We start from the raw sequence: 16,403 nt of genomic DNA on the forward strand, positions 1-16,403 counted from the left end.
AAAACCCCATGATAGGGGCTTCAGGACTGGGATTGAGGTGGCTGGAAATTGTATGTTCAGAGGAGCCCAAGTGTAACCCAAGGAAGCAGCTCCCCATGTCCCTGTGGGAGCAGAGCTCTGAAGTCCCATTACAGGGTCACACAGATTGAACTTTGGGCTCAAGATTTTACTGCTGAATCCATTTTCTTTTCACAGCAACAACTTTCTTACAGGCAGGACAGAGAAACCTGACACTTGCCATGAGGCACATGGTGACTTTCAGCTAATCCCGCTTCATGAGGAATTCCTGAAGTGCCTCTCAAGCAAGGGGTCAGCTAATCCCATTCACTGACAGGATATTTTACTCTTTGAAAATGGAAAGTGGCTGAAAACCAAGAATATTTCCTTTTATTTTGACTTCCAGATACTGCTTTGAAGAGGGGAACCATGACATTTGGGTATTTGAAAAACTAATGTGAGCTGTTCCTATATATTACCATTAAACCAGTAATTTATATTAGATGTTCGAGAAATATGTCCTTTTAGACCAGCTCTCCTGTTGAATGAGTTGTGCTGAGATTTGTCACCCAAAGCACTAAAAAAATGCTAATATATATATTTTAATATTCCAACCCTAATTTTCTATGATTCTTTGATTGTTTAAAGTGAAGATTAAACAGCATATAAGTGTATTTCTTCTTCATTCTTCTACAAATAGTGATTAGATAAAAACTAATTAGTCTTAAAGAGAAAAATGTCCTTGTTAACATCAGTATAAGAAATTGAAGATCAATAGTTCATATCCTTATAGGAAAGGTGCAATATTTTAGAATGATGGCCACACAACACAACTCCTTAAAATGAAGAACATGTGCCTCCCACTGGGACTAAAAAGATAAATGCTTTGTAGGAGCATCTGACCAAAAGGCACAGTGAACCAGGGCAGTCTGAACACTGAACATACAGGGTCCAGAGTGTTATCAAGAGTTTCACAGCTCTTCCCAACATTAGAGATGTGTTATAAAGCACTGAGGAGCATCAGCTGCCTCAAGATGATGTCACCTGGAACGAAAGACCTCCAGCTACTTCACAGGGTTCCCCAAGTGAAGTGTGTTGCTTTACAATACCCATCATCTCCTGAGCCTTCAAGTGCAGCTACCTTTGAAAAAATCAACTACATTTAGGTAAAAGCAAAAGCAAACAATGTTTTCTGTGGCTTTTCAGTACTGAATTGCCCAAAACAAATACTGGCAATGCAGAGAATTAATTTCTAATGAACTTAGCACCTATCACCAGTGGGACAGAGAGCAGTGAGCTTCATACAGTGAGAAGCGGCTAAACCAGCATGCCCTTGCGTTCATATTGAAAATTACCCAGAGACCTAATATAGCCTAAATTCATTCTGTTTGTCCTGCCACTTGTAGCTCAGCATGAGTATTTACCTGTAAAGACTCCTCTGTATGGGTCATAAATGGAACATGACATTGTGAATGGCAAAAGCCAAGGCCGCAGGTGATGCTGATCAACATCAGACCTCATGAGGATCTGTTCTGGGAAGTTTCTGATTTGACGTGTTTTATGTGTTTGAGTTTCAATAAAATCTAATCCCAACACTGACCTCTTGAAGTGACTGGCCAGGACTCCCACCAGCTCCCCAATCCTGCTGTCATTAGGGGGCTCTTTACTGAAGAGACAGACAATGAGATCCTTTTTGTCTTTCGTGTGAAAGACCACGAGCTGGTCCTTTCCATTGGAGACACTCAATCCTATCAGCTGTGAAGAAAAAGCAAGAACAATGTTATATACATTGATAGATCTTTGCTACTAGCCAGGTGTGTTTTTTCCTCTCCAAGATGCCCCCACTCGCTCTCAGCTTCTACTTCCACCCCAGAGCTCAGGGGACAGCAGCAGGCAGGTCCTCAGTACTGCTTCCACACGCTGGAAGAGTCAAGGTGAAATAGCAGCAGGATCTGCAGTCCACAAAAAAGATGTGGACAGGCTGGAGAGTGTTCAGCTTGCTCTCCCAAGGGAAAACTAACAATAACCATGTATTTGGCCAACAACTACTTTCAAATTCACAAATGCAGCACTGGAAATACAGTGACATGCAAATAATAGAAGAATGAGTTTTGCTGAAAGCCCAGACATCTTCATGAGCAATGTCAGTTGCAAACCACACAAAGCTGTGAGGATTCCAGTATTTCGGCATGGATGAAGCTCCTGGTGTTTGGACAAACTAAAAAAGAGTGGGGTTTAGGTTTGGGTTCCTTTTTTTTTGTGTGTTTGTTAGTAACTGCTCTTTGGCACATTAAAAGCTTTGTCTTCATCATTTCCCAAAGCCAATGCAGGGAATTTTGAGGAGTGGCAATTCAGGTATGCAGGCTACCCACAATCTCCTAAAAGTGAGAGGCACCAATACACCGTTCTGTGGGAATCAAAGTCTTATTATTCCCTTCTTTATGAAAGAAACCTTCTATGTGACCCCACTGCCTGCACTGGAAAGGATATTAGCACAAATGAAGCTGGAGACTATTCACTCCTTTCAGAGGCATGAATCATACTCAGACACAGCCTGGATCCCTGTGCTTGCTTTAGAAGTCACAGCATATCATGTCCAAGAAACCTGTTCCAGCTCTGGATGTGTAACACACACCAGACAGCAGCTTCCTCCCATAGAACCGCAACAAAACAGTACAGAGCAATGCAGTGGATGAAATACTACCCAAGAATCACTTGTACTTAGAATCATAGAATCCCAGACAGGTTTGGGCTAGAAAGGACCTTAAAGCTCATCCAGTTCCAACCCCTGCCAGGGGGAGGGACAGCCACAGCTTCTCTGGGCACCCTGTGCCAGCACCTCAGCACCCTCACAGGGAAGAGCTTCTGCCTAAGAGCTCATCTCAGTCTCCCCTCTGGCAGGTTAAAGCCATTCCCCCTGTCCTGACCCTGCAGTGAAGAGCCCCTCTCCAGCATCCTTGTAGCCTCCTTCAGATACTGGAAGCTGCTCTGAGGTCTCCATGCAGCCTCTCTTCTCCAGGCTGAACAGCCCCAATGTTCTCAGCCTGTCTTCATATGGAAGGTGCTCCAGTCCCTGAGTATGCTCATCCTTATCACGTTGTTGGTTTATTATCACAGCACAACAGCCTATCTGAACTACTGTAACTGCTGGTATCTGCTGTAACTAACTGGTCTCTGCAGAGACCTCCTGATACCAGTTGCATGATACCCCTAACACAGGTGGAGTTTATTCTCTACTCTTCATGCTATTTTGAGGTTAGGAAATATAGGAAATACTTCAAAACCAAGCTACACTTCATGCTCATGTATTAACAGCTCCCTGGGTTTATAGTGTCCCTTAAAATTAATTTGCATGCTTAAATACCATCCTGTGAGCACAATAACACCACAGGGACTACCGCCATTGACGTTTTAAATGTGTACCGAGTGTGAAAGATGAACAAGTTGAAATGGCTGGAGTTGAAAAGCCTATTTAAACATTAATTATTCAACAGAACTGTGTGAGGAGCCCAAGAGCCCTTGAAAATATTCCTGTTTCACCCCTCCCCATCAGACTCTCTGAACAAATAAACAGAACACAAAAGAAATCATTTCAGAGAAGGGGCTTATATCAGTATTTACAAACACTCTTATTAACTCTGCTTGAAGATCAGGAGAAAACACTCAGCAGCCACAGAACATCCTTTATTGTGCTCAGAGCAAGGGAGCTGCAAGATCCTTTCTGCTGCTCAGTTGCCTTTTAATTCCTTTCTGCCATTCTCCATTTTCTCTCCAGGTAAGAACAAAAAGCTACTTGTCTGTTGGTACTTCTGAGGCAACTGCCAGAACACTTGTACACAGCAAACACCCCAAAGTAGCATTGTGATACAGTGAAATAGGGCTGAGAGGAAACCTACTGCTTTGTCATCATTTGCACAGAATTCCAGATGCCTCAGACAGGACACAGAGCACCACAGGGCAGAGCCAGGGATCTGAGCAGCATTCCAGGCTGTGCTTAAACCACATACATGTCCCCACAGTTAAAGGAGATGGGCACTGTAGTGTGGTTTCTTCAGATGAAAACAAGTTTATGGTCATAACATACATCAGCTGACTGTCTCCAACGAGATTTCCATGGAAACACCATCCCCAAGGATGCTGCCGCGTTGACAGGGTGCTTTTGGAATGCTGACAGTGAGCAGCACAGTGAGCAGGCAGATGAATTTCAGCTGAGTTCACCTTTACATATTGGAAGGGTGATCCATCTTTCTCAGGGAACACACATCTTTCTAGCAGGACATACTGGATACACTGATAAACATCATGACTGGAGTAATTATAACCCTCTGCTTCTCAAAACTCTTCCTATAAGTTCTAATAATTGCTCTTTCCCTGAAAATGAGGAATCTCTATATCAGTAATTGGCTATCACAGGTCCCTGTACACTGTAAAAAGATTGCCATGCAGGAAGGGATCAGGCATGCAGGAGTATGGGAGTGTACAAGGCAGCTCATGAGGTGAAAGACAAAGTGTATTCAAATCAGTAAGTAACATATAAAAGGTAACTATGAAAAGGAATGAAAAACTGCAAAACCTGCTCTGGTGGAAGGTGTCCCTGCCTGAGGCAGGCCATTGGAGCTGGAGGAGCTTTAAGGTCCATTCCAACACAAATCAGTCTGGGATTCTATGAAATTTCCACTCTGGAATGTTATTCTAACACTTGTATGAGTTAATGAAAGGTCTTTTGAACCCATCCCTCCCCTGCAAATAAAGTACTCCAGGACCCCTTCACATTTGCTCATGTGAAAGAAACTGTTCGGTCAAGAAGCCTTGTGGTAGGCTGCAGAAAGGAATAACTGCACATGTACAAATAAAGCTGATTTACACCTATGAAAATGCAAGTGTTCTAAAAGCAAGAAACCTTTCTGTACAGCCCACCAACAGGTTTAGTGCCAGAGGAAATGCAAAGCAGACAGCACCATACAGCCTGTGATACAGCACTTTATATGAACAGATATTCTATATTATATGTATGTGTTTTGAGAAAAAACAACAATTACTAACATTTCTATGCAATGGATATTTTATAGGTAACCTAAAATTGTATCTGACTTGCTCATTTCCTTTCATGTTTGAGGCCTTAAGGATTTCAGAGCAATTTGGGCTCATGCTGTCAGGGAAATGTACTCCAAAAAACCTCCACCTTTAAACCCCTCAGACACACAGGTAAAGCTGTGATACATACAGATGTCTCTATCATTACTAATGTAGGAAGTGAATTGCAGTGGCCTGGCCATTTTGGGTAAGAGTGAAGAAACTTAATAGACAGAAATTGCGGTGGACAAAATTCCTCCTTGTCCACCCCAGTTCACTTTGACACTTCATAAACCCCACCCAGCCAGGAAAAGCACTCTGCTCAGAGCCTCTGGAGTTGAACAAGTCGTTTTGCACAAGTGAGAATCAGCCATTTAGCAGCAGAATCTGCTGATGCTTCCATTTTGCACAATTAAGAGACAATGTCAGTGGAACAGAACATCAAGTTAGGAGGATGACCTGCAGCTGTTGCCTGCCTGGCAGCAATGTCTGTTCAAAACAAGAGATGCTGCCAGGGAGAGAGACGTCGCTTTGCTACAGGCAGTGCTCTCGCTGGGGACAAGCGTGTCAATCCAGCACACTGCGGTGGGTGACGGGTGCGTGGCCACCAAGGAGAGGACCTATAAAATCAACACTATGCATGCAGTCAGAGCAAATCCTTCACATTTCCAGACTGGATCCTAGCATTACCCTAATCCCATCTCTGCTCTTTTAGCAATAGGGGGATGTCACACTTGTTATTTCTCCAAATGCAAATATCCCAACAAATCTGTGTGCATTTCCAAGCAACTCAGCCAGGTCCTGCAGGTTTAAGATAACAGTGGCAGTGTTACCTCAGGCTGAGGAAAACAAACAAGGAGTTGAATCCCCACTAGGATGCTGAAGAGCTAAAATGAAGTTTTCCCCCATCCCCCTTCCTCCCAGTGACAATCTGATGCGCTGTCACTGGCAGCTAAACTCTGCTACCCTGAAGGGCATATACCTCACTGTAATTCCAAATTTAGCTTTGACAAGATTTACAATAAACATGAACAAATACATTAAAAAAATCCAAACATGCCAGGAAGGATCAAACAAACCCCCAGAGACACAGAAACAGTGTCATGAGCTGCTGTGAAACGCTACCCCCCTTATGGGGCCAGGATCTTGCAGCACACAGCAAATAAAAGCTAACAGAAGAACGAGCAGAAGACAGAGTAATAAATAGTTTGGGTTTTAGCTTTTATTTTATGCATTGAACTGAAAAGCTAATATGATGCATTGGTGTTGCAGTTAATTGCACTGTAACCATTCTAAAGACATTAAATACATTAAAAAAAAACAAGGTCTTTTTCTGTTTTATGGGTATGAAAATGGAGCTAAGAAGTAGATGCACCCTCATGACTAAGAGAGCCCAAGGATGAGGTTCCCCACTCCTTGTACTTACATTATAGAGGGGGATGGCCTTCATCACTTTGTACTGCTTCATAGGGTCCATTTTATACAGGTGTCGGTCCGTAATGAAGATTGCTCTGTCCTCCACCTTATTAAAGCGATTGACCTGCAAAGCAGCACATCTTCAATCCCATTGATCACTGCAGGAACATACAGAGTAGAGCTCTACAGCAGTAAACATACCAAACTCACACAGCAAATGCACAAAACTCCCAGAGCTCTTCAACAGGTTTTCTCCACTGATTTCCAACCAGTGAAAAGGGAAGAGGGATCCTGTAATCCCATTTCATAACTAGAGAAATACAGCATTCCCAGGGTTACCCAGCAGAGCTGTTGGCAACCTGGAAGATCCATGTCTTCAATCAACTGAAGGACAGATGCTTTTCTCTAGCAGTGTTCAAACTTATCTCTGTTCACCAGCAGACACTAAGCCCAGGCAGATGGCTGTTGCTCCTACATTGTGTATGTGCCTTCATAACCCCAAAAGCACGATGCTAATAAACCACTATTCCCACCTTATGGAATTAGTGTGGTTGATTACAAAAACAGAACTGGAAGGAGCATGTTATGGCAAGAAACATACGGCAGTTTCATACCCTGGGGTCACGCCTTTGCTCATATCTCTTTTCTAACCACTGATCATTTCAATTCCCCCCTTCCCATCTCAACTCATTCCAAATACTCTCTCAGGCTGTCGGTACCACTTGGCTCCAGCAAATGGGATTCTCACAGAGGAACACACATCTCACTCACATCCCAATTCATTTGTCCAGGAAATACTACACCAAAGGAGAACCTTTGATGCCATCTAGACTTTGAGCTGCCCTAAGATGTCAGGTACTGAATAGGCGCAAGGCAAGACGCAAAGCTTTAACTAGTGAGAAAGTAGGACACGAAGTAGAAATTGTTTTCCACTTCAGGCAAAACTGGAGTCATCGGTTTATCACATTCACAGAGAGAGTTATTAATCAACTGAGATGGGTAGACAAGGGTGAGACATGATGAGGGGAGGAACATAAATAGGATTTTTCTAGGTGAAGGCAGGAGACAACTGGAAAACTTAAATATTCTCAGGCAATAGGCAGCAGAGTGACAAAGTTCAGAACTGATAAAGGCAAAAAATGCAAACTGGAGAGTTCTATGACAGCTTTAAATTAGCAGCCCAGGAAAGCTAACTGCAGATGATTTTAGACAGCTCCGGATAGATCTTGGCATAAACATGTGAGGCAGCTGAAAACAAGCAAGGCATCAGCATGGGGAATAATGTCCTGGGTGAGATGGTCTCACTGGGAATAGTGTGTGAAGCACCAGGATGGTGAACGTGGAGGAGACTAATGGTTCAGAGAAGGTGAAGAACATGACTGAAGGACTGGAAAAGCTCACAGTAAGAGATGCTGAATAACTGGAGTTATTTTAGGAAGCTGATGAATGGGAGGAAAAAAAAAAAGAAAGGCTATGGAACACTGAATGGCCCAGAGGAAGAAGGTGACCAGTGTCTGGTGCCACACATTGGGTAGTTTGAGCAGAGTAGCACAGGCTCCTCACACTGTAATTGGGGTGAGCAGCTTCCAACACACCATGTTCCATGTCTTAGGAGTTTAAGAAAAGGCTCCTCCAGTGTGTGGGGCTGTGACCTCAGAGCTGATGCTGTGACCTCAGAGCTGATGCTGTCCCACCATGCTTCCCACACATGGCTTTTTTTAATTTATTCTGAATATTTAAAGAACCTGACAACACAACCTGTTCACTGCCGTGATCCTGTTTGTTGCTCCTATCTTCATCACAACATCCTGCCTGTTGTCCATGTCCAGCCCAGATCCCCTCATGACAGACAGTTCAGACCATGCAACCAGAGCCCCCCAGCACAGGAGGACCCATCCTGGGGCCAGGAAGCACACACAGCCTTCACAAGACAATGTAATGTTGTAGTACTTCTATAAGCTTGTTTTAAATTCTACTTCTTGTGGTTATCCACCGTTTTTAGTGTTCACACTCAGCAACAAATTCAGCTGAACAGCTACAGAGAGGTACCAAAGGGGAAGGCCAGCAGCTTACCTCACCTGAGAAGCAATTCTCACTACTCTACAACTCATGTCCTTTCCAGCTCTTTCCAAGCCATTGCTTCTGGTGCCTCATGCACCTATGGTGTATTTATGTATGCCATGAGTTTAGAAGGAAATTGTCATGTTGGGAAGCAGCACAGAAGAGATTTGGACAAATGCCATCACCATTTCAAATGCCACTACTCTTGATTTTGTAGGAGTGGAGACAGGCCTTACGTCCTCAGATACAGCTTCCACCCTTGTGGAGACCAGCCCTTACTGGCATTGTGTGTTCTGCACCTTCTGGGCATTTTTTATTTATATCTTTGTTGATCCAAATGGGAATCAGACTTATTTTAGCTTCTCGACTAGCTGATGGGGGAAAATGAAACAGGAAAACCTTCAAATGAGCTTTTCAGGTCCCTGCCTGGGTCCTCGAGACACTGCAGGGGACTGGCTTTGGAAAAGATGGTAATCTCAAGGGAGCTGGATGCCACGAATGACAAGGGAGAAAGCAGGAAGAAAATCTCCCTCCCCTCCAAAAAGAGAAACTGTTGTTTCCTTGGTAAACCAACAAAATCCGGTGGTACACACAAAATACTCATTTGGTTTCCCAAGGCAAAACCCATGAAAGTCTCCTTTGAAAACAATGAAGAGCACCGCAATGTTCAGGAAAGATGGATTTTTCCACAGGCAGAGATGACCTGCTTCTACTATACCTACCAGAGAAAGCAAGAACACACACCTCCCATCCGTGAGACTTTCAAGTCTCTTCACAGCCCTTCTACAAGAGCTATATAAGCTTCAGTCCAAACACATTCATCCGTTATTATTCACCTCAAGCTGTTGAAATGAAGGCCCTGTGCTCTCGAGCTAAAGAAAGTCCCACCAGCAGTTCCCAGTACTTCAAGAGTAGCTCCCTGGCTGGCAGGAGGTGGTGTCACCTCCTTGACTTAGAACAACGCTAATCATCAGCTACAAAAAACCTGTCTCAAAGAATTTAATGGTTAACAAATATCGTAGAGGTCATAAGGTACGTTCTAGACATAAACAGGTTTAAATACATGAACTCCAGGCTTAGCTTGTGTCTATTCCAACTGCCCAATGCTTATCCTTTTAATGCCTTTTCAAAGGAAGAGGTATATTAGACTGCAATTATCTGAAAGACGGAAGATGGAGACTCCCTTTGCACAGAATCACATAGAAAAGACAAGGGGTGATGGGCACAAGTTACTCCTGGGGAGATTCCAACTGGAAACAAGAGGAAAATTGTTCACAATGAGAATGATCAGCCATTGGAATAAGCTCCCCAGCGAAATGGTGGACTTCCCAGCTTGGACACTGTTATGATTCGGCTATACAGGTTGCTGGGCCATCTACTCTAGGTCATGCTTTGCCTAGGAACATTGGACCAGATGATTTCTGAGGTCCCTTCCCAAACTCCCCAAAAGGGAAGAATTTAGCAATTGGAAGAACCTTCCCCTGTAGCACAGCACCAAAGGCTGACCCTCAGACTGCTGTTACTTTTGGGGTAAAAGACAGAATGCCTCAGCTTGTATTTTTGACTAGAGAAACACCTTTGCTTCAAAAAGGCAGCTCAAGATAGAAACTGTTTTATGTGAAGAGCAAAAGAAGGTTAACGCTGTTCTCAGGGTAAAGACTGTGCTCTTGTAGTCAGAGCACGGAGTCACGCACAGGCTTTGCAACAGTTTTCACTGTTGCTTAGTCTGCAAATCCCATGTTCAAATTTAAGGCATAATAGAATACCTAAAGCATTGGTTGGAAAGTGAAATGCTAATTCCTGAAATGCCAAATCTTTGTCCTGTTAGCTTTCGAAGTTCAGGATTGTTTGTCTTCTACCCTTTGCTCACTTCAGGCTTGCCTGGATATTTCTTGTCCATACAAGAAGGAAGGCAAATGGTTCACTCGAACAGCTATTATATCCAAGCATGGATTTGAAAGGGATCATTTGCTTTTGAGTTTAAACATGTAAATGGACTGAAATTGCCAGGCTTACATACATCATTAAAGATCCTATAAAGTTGCAGACATGTCCTCAACAGCAACGCTGAAATGATTCTATTTGCTGGTAGAGAGGTGCTCCTACTGATTCTTTAAGGCCATCATTTTCCTAAAGGGGATGTTGTATTTTCCCAAAATTTAGTTGTATTTTTCTGTCCAGAAAACACAGATCATTAAGACCAAAGACCAAGAAAAGTATTAACGACTTCAAAGACTTGGACACAATCGGGTTGCGGATGAGCAGCAGTTCTCAAGGCCAGGTTGGATGGGGCCTGGAGCAACCTGCTCTAATGGAGGGTGTCCCTGCCTGTGACAAGGGGTTAGAACTGGATGAGCTTTAAGGTTCCTTCAACCTAAACCAGTCTGGGATTCTGATTCCCCCCATACCAACTGACCCATCACCCACCTTTGCTGATGATCTCAGAGGTATCCCTAACCAAGCAGACAATGGGAGGATTAAGCCTGACCTCTCATAGAAGAAAGTGACCAACAATTTAACCTTTAAAATATCAAAAAAGAGACTATAAACCGCACCAGACTGCAAGTCCAGAACCTCACAGTCTCTGCAGCATTTTCTGATTTCAGCTGAGCTACACTTTTTAAGCACAATAGGAAGCTGAAGCTTTCTTCCCCTCTGAATGCACTGAAAGTACCTCTCAGGCTCAGGAAGAAATCTCATTTATGGTAGGTAACATCTGTTCCATCTCCAAGCTGCTTTTATTATGGAAGTGCTGGGACACCAATGCAACAAGTCCCAGCAGAGAATGTGTTTTTCCAGCAAAGTAACACAGTACCAGGACAGACAGAACAAGGCCTGTTTGTGTGCTCAAGTATCTTCACATATCACAAGCAATAAAACCCCACTCAGACACTTGCCTAAAGGCAGGAGCACTGTGCTTGCAGTTACTGACCAGGACAAAGTATGGATCTGTACTTCTGAAACCTGCCTTCCCCTACGCTTGCACAGGAGACAGTCCTTCAGGGCTGATTCAGAACCAAGCGAGAGAAACAGAAAGACTTAAAATCCTCAGAGTTGCGTAACAACAATCAAAATGAAACTCTCACACCACGTACATGTATATCATACACACAGAGCCTGAGAAATTCCCTTCCCTGGCATTCCAAACCCATGCAAATCAACAACTCCTATGATGGCATCTTTAGGAAGTGAATACTGTATTTTTCCAATTACTCCAATTTATCTAGAGACAGCAACAACCTGGACCCAGTTCATTCAATGCATTAGAAGATGAATTATTTTGTTTTCAGCCTGAAGTGAAAAAAGGCAAAAATTTCTCCTGTATCTCCTTGTCCCTAATGGAACAGTAAGAGATTTCTAATTTTATATGCACAGAAGCAAGCACCCTTTAGTGCAATAGGTTCCAGGGTACATATCCATCATAAAATCACTGACACTGCTCCTTGAATCTGCTTTGAACTGCTGCCTGTTAAAGCATCTCCAGGATTCCTTCCTCAACCTGGGCTTCCCAAGGTTTCACCTCCATCACAAGAAGCTTCCCCAGGCAGCCCATGTGCCTGCAGACCACACGCATGCCCATTACCTTGCGGACGTGACAGGAGAAGAGAACGTTCATGTACTTGTCCTTCCGTTTCAGCTCGTTGGCAAGAGGGATAAAAGAGCCCATGGTCTGAGGGTTGTCTGGATTCTGGAAGAGCAAAGACAGGCACGTAACTCTTCTTGCTCACCACAAGTAATTGTGTTACATCCCTGCTGGCCCGAGGACTGCAACTGCAGTAGCTTGTCCAAAGGCTTCCTCCAGCTTCTGCCTCATCAAAGAGCTGCAGAGCATCTATTTGCTTTCTGAAAGAAAACCCTGAACAAAACAAACTCCTTAGAGGAAGGATGGAGTAAAAGGAAGCAATGCAACCTGCCTAGAGAGAACTTCTTTATTCCTTTTCATTTTATGTTATCTCTTAATGTCCCATTATATCTTATCCCTTATTATATCTTAGCTTTACATTGATTTCTTCCCTAGCTTTAGCCACTGAAAGGCCAGCTGATGGCATTACTCATCATCTTTTCATGCTGCCTGCAATGCTTGAGCTAGGCTCAGCATTCAGGAAACCCACTCCTAGTACAGTAGAAGTCAAAGATTCTGAAACTACATAAACCCATTTACAGAGGAAATTTCAAAGTACTTCTCCCCCTTCAAGAAATCAGTAGTCACTTTTCCAAGTGGCAGCCATGCAGTAGCAGTGGCAAGAATAGAATCCCAGAATCCCAGACTGGTTTGGGTTGGAAGTGACCTTAAAGCTCATCCAGTTCCAACACCCTGCCATGAGCAGGGACACCTTCCACTAGAGCAGGTTGCTCATTTCCACCCTTTTAGCATCCTAAGCCCCAGCTACTGCACTGATCACTTCACTTGGACTCACCAGGGCGATGTAATTCCCCTCCCATGCTCTTTGTAAGCCAATATCAGCTCTGTGACCCTTCAGCACTTCCATGGCAGCAACCTTGGCCCTCAGTTGAGGTAGGACTTCTGGTGGGACGCTCCGGATGAGTTCACCCGCTCTCCACCTGCCACAGAACACCTGAATTAGTTCCACACTGTACCACATACTATGGGGACCTCTCCCAGATCAGCACAAGAACAGCCCCAGCCTACCAATGTCAGGGGGAAATGAAGTCCTTCCATTGCATTCATAAAGGTGAGAACGACAGTTACCATTTTAGTCACATAATATCATCTCTGACTCCTAACAGATTTGGCTGTTACAGTCCCCATCCCATACCCAGAAGCCAACTACTGGCACATCTGTTTGCAATAAAGCTCTTGAAAGCCCAGTTTTTGGGCTCATATACAACACTGTTCTCCTTTAATAGCTGAATGTGGCCCTACAATTGAAACCTAACCAGCTGTAACAGGGAACAGGGCAGGGCAGCCCATCCGTTACTCCATACCACACTCCAGCCTTCAGCAGCAACACCAGGTCTCCAGGATTAATGCTATGGAAAGTCTTTTAGCAACACAAATGTTGTAGTTATGGTAATTGAGCTTATTCTGGAAGCAGGTAGGCTGTGGATGGCTTTCAAGAGACAGCTGGGGAAAAAAAACAAGGCTGACTTGATCTAGTGCTGGTGATAATTCCCCTTCAAGCAGATGGCTGGACTGGAGATCTCTAGAGGCCCCATCCAGGCAACATTTCTCCTGTTCAGCAACTTTCAGAAGTTGTCTTTTTTCAAACTGGAATTGTAACACCTTTGCCTAAACTTACCAGAGACAGTCACCAGCTTTCAGATATTAGGTTGTAATAAAGGCATAAAATACTTTTATTTTATAGACTAGAAAACGAGTGGACAGGGGAATATTGCTTATTCGACTGCAGAAAAACACTGGCTTACTATAAGAATTCGCCAGGAAGTCAAGATTCCTTTTCTGCTCCTCCTCATTTAACAGCACCAGCTCCTTTCTTTTAAAAGCAACCAGAAAGGGGCCAATGAAGGAAATACAATGCCCATCCTGACTAAATCTTTGAAACAGAGTAATTACTTGTGTGGTCAAGGGTACCAAAAGCCACTGACATCTTCATCTGTGACATCCAGTTAATGTTCTTCTGTCATTTTTCCAACTTTCCTGGAACAAGCAGTAGCTGTTCTCTCCTCTAGGTTAGACTGAAAAGACAAGAGGTTCCCTTTGTACCTATGGTAAATGGTCTGAAGTGCCTCTTCAAACCGGCGCAGCACCTTGGGTGGGGTGGGCCATGGCACGTGCTTCCCATAGTCCTTTATCTGCCTCACATTGTGGAAGCGCCGGGCAACCTCCCGGATGTAGGACTTCACTTTGTAGTGGCGGTAATACTTGAGGATGGTGAGGGCAGCCTTTGTCCTCTTGTAGCGAAGGCGAGCCAAAGTCCCCCTCCAAACCTGGGAGCAGAGAGAAACACCTTTAGCAACGAAAGGCAGGGTAATTTTTCCTTTCTGTACTCCTATTCTGCTGAAATCCATCAATATATTAGTTTTATTATCAAGAAAGTGACCTCTCTGGGTCAATCAAATGCAGTTAAAACGTCACTGAAAAAACACTGTCGTGTACCCAAAAACAATTTTAACTCTGGTTTAAAAAAAAAACCAAAAAACCAACAAAAACTGCTTTGAAAATATTTTGGGAAATATCTATTCAGGCTGTGCACTGAAAAGCAGGTAAATAGGCAAATAATACTATGGTGACATCCTCCCAGCTTGCTGCATGCAGAGCTGCTGCGAGTCATCCTTGTGCCTGAAAAGCACCACAGGCAGAGAGCACCCATGTTATAAGAGCCTATAGGGAGACGAAAAGAAGAATGGCTTTAACCTGCCAGAGGGGAGATTGAGATGAGCTACAAAAACCCTCTCCAGCTTTCTTGTTGGCCCCTTTAGGTACTGGAAGGTGTGGACTGGTACTAAAAATCTCAATACTACATGCATATAAAATAATATGTAACATTTCCTTATTTATTCTTTGAAATAATTGAACAGTTTGAGGGAAAGCAGTATCCTCTGCATCACACATGCTGTTCTTAGTAGTCACTTTTAGCACACTCAGTTGTAACTGTGGTTTAGTTCTATATAAGTTTCACATCATAAAGAGACACAAGAACTTTGACATACAAAAGGCATCAGAGCTCCTGAGAAGCTCAGGGCTTCCTGAAGCCACAAGCTAAAACCAACTTGCACAGGGCAAAGATTTCACGTGAAGTGCGTGAGGCTGATTAAAATCTAAGCACTTCCAGGTCTGAGGGCGGATATATAAACTGTATGAATGAGACTGAATCAGCAACTAGGATAAAATAACTGGAAACCTAAAGAGCACCAAAGTAATTTGTGCCCTTTTTAAAAGAAAAGGGAAGATTACTTGGATTACTTGAGACATTTGAACAGACTCAAGAGTCACTGTACCTCAAGGAAAGTGTGGTCAGTAAACAAGATAAACTGGGTAAAAACCTACTGCCAGCTTCTCATGTTTCCATTTATTAAGAACAGAAAGGAGGAACAAAGGGTTCCAGTGGTAGCTGAGCAGTCTTCTGAATGTTACAAAGGAGTTCAAGACAAAAACTGGCATGGTAAATTTGTGTAAGCTGTTGAAGGCTTTCTAGAGCTTCACTTCTGTCAGTGATCCCCCAAAACATTTTGAATCGTTTTATAGATACAGAACAAGGTCTTGATTTTGCTTCCTGGTGCTGGAAGCAGGCATGCTCTTGAGGAAAGGCTCTTGCTGGGGTTATTCTTTACACCAGTCAGACCCCTGGATAGCAAAGGCACGGTAACAGATCACCCCGATGTTGTATCAGCTGCATCGCTGCAGAACTTGGCTTCCCAGCAGGAAGTGTCACAGTTACCCCGAACACCAGCCTTCCAAATCCAATTATCCAGCCGAGGCATGCCCCTTGGCTGCATGCGAGCACTGCATTGTTCATGAAAAGCCTGCCCTCAAATCAAGTTGTCATAACTGGATAACCTCACTCCGAGTAAGGCCCTTCCCAACAGCCACAATAGCAGCGCCTCCCAGAGACAGCCAAAGAGAAGAACAAACCTTGTCCCAGAGAATGGGGTACAAATAGCTTTAAAATTGATTGTTTTCCTGGCTTGGTGTTCTCCTTTTGAAGCCCAGGCTCGTCTGTGCCCTCAGCAGCTCACATCCCTGCCATGATTCCTCCAGAGAAAATATCCCCATAAAAACAATATAAGAGAGGACGGAAAACAAGAACATGGGCCCTGCAGAGCACAGGGAAAACCAGCAGGCCAGCCTGGAATGCTGAGATCACCTTGCTGTACTTCTTCCATGGCAAAAGGGATAATCTACATTTGACCTAAATGCTGCAATCTCTGCGTGT

The 16,403-nt window shown here is 43.8% G+C and overlaps 1 protein-coding gene across 1 annotated transcript in view; it reads right to left on the reverse strand.

Annotated features, from left to right (window-relative positions):
- The window catches only part of MYO1D (myosin ID), a 111,614-nt gene that overhangs the window by 35,930 nt on the left and 59,281 nt on the right, over positions 1-16,403 (reverse strand). The window contains exons 17-21 of the mRNA XM_057410036.1: positions 14,234-14,457; positions 12,966-13,110; positions 12,131-12,235; positions 6,497-6,610; positions 1,598-1,752 (exon numbers count right to left, since the gene is read on the reverse strand). Of these exons, the coding sequence (XP_057266019.1) occupies positions 1,598-1,752; positions 6,497-6,610; positions 12,131-12,235; positions 12,966-13,110; positions 14,234-14,457 (743 nt within the window). The remainder of the gene's footprint in view (positions 1-1,597; positions 1,753-6,496; positions 6,611-12,130; positions 12,236-12,965; positions 13,111-14,233; positions 14,458-16,403) is intronic.

The sequence above is a fragment of the Pezoporus wallicus genome, unplaced genomic scaffold, assembly GCF_028554395.1.
Source record: "Pezoporus wallicus isolate ANWC-B61680 ecotype Strahan unplaced genomic scaffold, APGP_CSIRO_Pwel_v1 contig_8725, whole genome shotgun sequence".
Lineage (NCBI taxonomy): Eukaryota > Metazoa > Chordata > Aves > Psittaciformes > Psittacidae > Pezoporus > Pezoporus wallicus.